At 44.3% G+C, this 3,517-nt stretch overlaps 1 protein-coding gene across 1 annotated transcript in view; it reads left to right on the top strand.

Annotated features, from left to right (window-relative positions):
• bloc1s6 (biogenesis of lysosomal organelles complex-1, subunit 6, pallidin) overlaps window positions 1-3,517 on the top strand; it is a 32,519-nt gene that overhangs the window by 10,611 nt on the left and 18,391 nt on the right. The window contains exon 3 of the mRNA XM_067971212.1: window positions 1-103. This exon is cut by the window's left edge and continues 42 nt beyond it. Coding sequence (XP_067827313.1) covers window positions 1-103 — 103 coding nt within the window. The remainder of the gene's footprint in view (window positions 104-3,517) is intronic.

Raw genomic sequence — 3,517 nt, forward strand, 5'->3', positions numbered from 1 at the left:
TAATGTTTGTGAATCAGGCGACTGTGGAGAAACTGACAGAGGGCCTGATCTCTCACTATCTTCCTGACCTACAGCAATCAAAAGCTGCCCTTCAGGAACTGACGTATGTTTCTGGAAGTGTTATCCCGAGAGCATTGATTAATTATTGACTCTTTCTCCCTGTGTGTTGAGCAAATGTTTCTCTCATGAGATCAGCTATAAACCATGAGGCGATAATGTGTTGTGAGGGAATGTTAAACTGAGGCACACAGTTCAATTTGTAAGCATTATTGAACATGTGTTATGATTGTGTGGAGTACGTGCTATGGAACATGTGTTATGATTGTGTGGAGTACGTGCTATGGAACATGTGTTATGATTGTGTGGAGTACGTGCTATGGAACATGTGTTATGATTGTGTGGAGTACGTGCTATGGAACATGTGTTATGATTGTGTGGAGTACGTGCTATAGAACATGTGTTATGATTGTGTGGAGTACGTGCTATGGAACATGTGTTATGATTGTGTGGAGTACGTGCTATGGAACGGGTGTTATGATTGTGTGGAGTACGTGCTATGTAACGGGTGTTACTTGCCTTCTTGGCAGCTTCGTATTTCAAATTATCTGTTACCAAGTCATCAGTTTTCATTTTATTTGAATAGCTCTGTATTTAAATGAACAAGGGATTATAATCAGTCTAAATGATTATACTAAATTGCACAAGATGTTAATATCGGTGTTTTTCTACACAAGATAATTTCCCCATCTGACTGGGACTGATGAATACAAGGTACAAGTTCCTTAAATGGGCGAAGCTGAGACTTGCTGTGCTCCAATGGCCCGACAGTTAGAGTTCTCCACACTACAGGGATCCCACGAAAAATCTGATCCATTCCCAAAATAAGATCTCCTTACATGTACAGTTCAGCAGCTCTCCCTCCTAGGCTCTTGGAGTGCGTCTCAAGATATTTACCTCAGGAGGAGCCTCCCCAGCACAGAGCAATTCCACCATCCTGTTAGTTGTTATTTGTACCTCTTTTCTGACTACAACACTGTAGGGTAAATACTGCTCCTCACCAGTACCTGCTGAATTTACTGAGACTCCCCTGTCAGACAGGAGTTAAGGAAGGCAGCGGCTGAGGAAAATCTTGGAGTATATGGGGAGAGGTTAGGTTTAGTGAAGGGGTAAAGGTGTCTCTCACAATCAGCTCAAAGGAGGTACAGACAGCGAGGTTAAAGAGCAGAATAAGTAAAATATGGAAGGGAAAAGGATATTGAGTCTGAATGGGTCAAAGTTGCAGTGTTTATAGGCAAATATTGCAAAGCGTTAGAAATAAAGTGAGGTGACTGAAGGCAGTAGAAATTAACTGGGTGAAACTGGTGACGAAGTGCTCCAAGTTGGGAAATGTTCACCTGTGACGGAGGAGCTGGGCGGCCTTATTAATGAAAGACACAACAACAGCATTTTATCAAAGGTGGTGCTCACAGAATCTGGCTGGGTTTAGTTGAGAAATAATAAAGATTCTGTTATCATATTGGGAATATATTCCAGACCACTAAATAGTGGGAAAGAAATAAATAATGAGATTTCTAGGCAATTCAGAGAGGTTTGCAAAAGTAACAGGGCTGTAATTATGGGGGACTTTAACCAACCCACAATGAACTGGGATTGGAATTGAGATCATAATGGGAAGGGGTTCTCAGGATGTATCCAAAACTGTTTCCTCAATTAGAATGTTGCACGTCCAGTAAGGAAGGGTCTGGGTCTGGGTCTGGGCAACAGAGCAGGACATGTAAGTGACCTGAAGGTAGGAGAACACTTGGGAATCGGAGGCCAGAACTTAGTTAGGGTCACATTGGAAACAGGTAAAGAAACAAAGTCCAAGGTATTTGGATGGGAAATTAGCGAACATCTGTGGGCTGCAGGGGACCTAGCCCAGTTTGAGTGCTTAAAAAAAAATGATAGCTCAAACATTGCACTAGCAGTGGGAAATATTTAAATACAAGATGGATAAGGTACAGGTTATATACATCGCGGTCAGAGCTAGGGCAACATCAAAGGCTCAGGCTCCATGGATACCTGAGGGGGGGGGGGGGTGAGACTGTAGGAGTATCTGAGGGGGGGGTGTATGGAGTGGGACTTTTTTTATTCGTCCATGGGATGTGGGCGTCGCTGGCGAGGCCGGCATTTATTGCCCATCCCTAATTGCCCTTGAGAAGGTGGTGGTGAGCTGCCGCCTTGAACCGCTGCAGTCCGTGTGGTGAAGGTTCTCCCACAGTGCTGGTAGAAAGGGAATTCCAGGATTTTGACCCAGCGACGATGAAGGAACGGCGATATATTTCCAAGTCGGGATGGTGTGTGACTTGGAGGGGAACGTGCAGGTGGTGTTGTTCCCATGTGCCTGCTGCTCTTGTCCTTCTAGGTGGTAGAGGTCGCGGGTTTGGGAGGTGCTGTTGAAGAAGCCTTGGCGAGTTGCTGCAGTGCATCCTGTGGATGGTACACACTGCAGCCACGGTGCGCCGGTGGTGAAGGGAGTGAATGTTTCGGGTGGTGGATGGGGTGCCAATCAAGCGAGCTGCTTTGTCCTGGATGGTGTCGAGCTTCTTGAGTGTTGTTGGAGCTGCACTCATCCAGGCAAGTGGAGAGTAGGAGTATCTGAGGGTGTGGGGTGTGGGACTGTAGGAGTATCTTGTTATAAATTGGATAGCCCGGTGGTGAAGGATAGAACACTAGAGCCTGATCTTCAGTTGCTTCCAAGCCTTTATTCACAGAGCTCCACATTACACCGACACCACACCCTAGATATCCTCTCTTGTAAATGGATACAAGAGAGTTCTCAATTGATACGCACCACCTGAATACAGTTAACATTAATTTATATAAATCACATGGTGACGTTTAACATATCTGAGAGGTGGGAGTGGGACTGTATTTTATCAGTGGGTTATCGCTGGAAGAATGAAGGGGGAAGTTAAAATAAATATTTTCACACAGAGGATTATTAGAACATGGAATATTGTACCACAGGGGCTATTGATGGAGAGATTAGTACAGCATTCAAAAGGAAATTAGATAAATATTTGAAAAGGAAGAATCTAAAAAGATAATGGGGAATTGCATGGAAATGGGATTGGAATAGACACTCCCAGTTTAAGAGTTAGTACTGGGTGAGGCCTGACGGGCCGAATGGTTTCCTTCTGTAATTGATAGTGGAACCTGGGTAAAAGGTGACCTCTCATTGATTCTTGGCACGGCACAGTAAGGGCACGTCTCATTGCTAACTGCTGCACTGCACGCAGTGGGTAAAAAGTGACTATAATCTCTTCTGTCCATGCACCTGTCCATGTCAACTTAATAGAACTGAAAAGCAGGAAAGTTATGTTTAACTTGTATAGAACCCTGGTTAGACCACACTTGGAGCACTGTGCACAGTTGTGGTCTCCGTATTATAGAAAGGATATAGAGGCATTAGAGAGGATGCAAAAAAGATTCACAAGGATGATACCAGAACTGAGAGGATGTACTTAACAGGAAA

Source organism: Heptranchias perlo, chromosome 34 (genome assembly GCF_035084215.1).
Source record: "Heptranchias perlo isolate sHepPer1 chromosome 34, sHepPer1.hap1, whole genome shotgun sequence".
Classification (NCBI taxonomy): Eukaryota; Metazoa; Chordata; class Chondrichthyes; order Hexanchiformes; family Hexanchidae; genus Heptranchias; species Heptranchias perlo.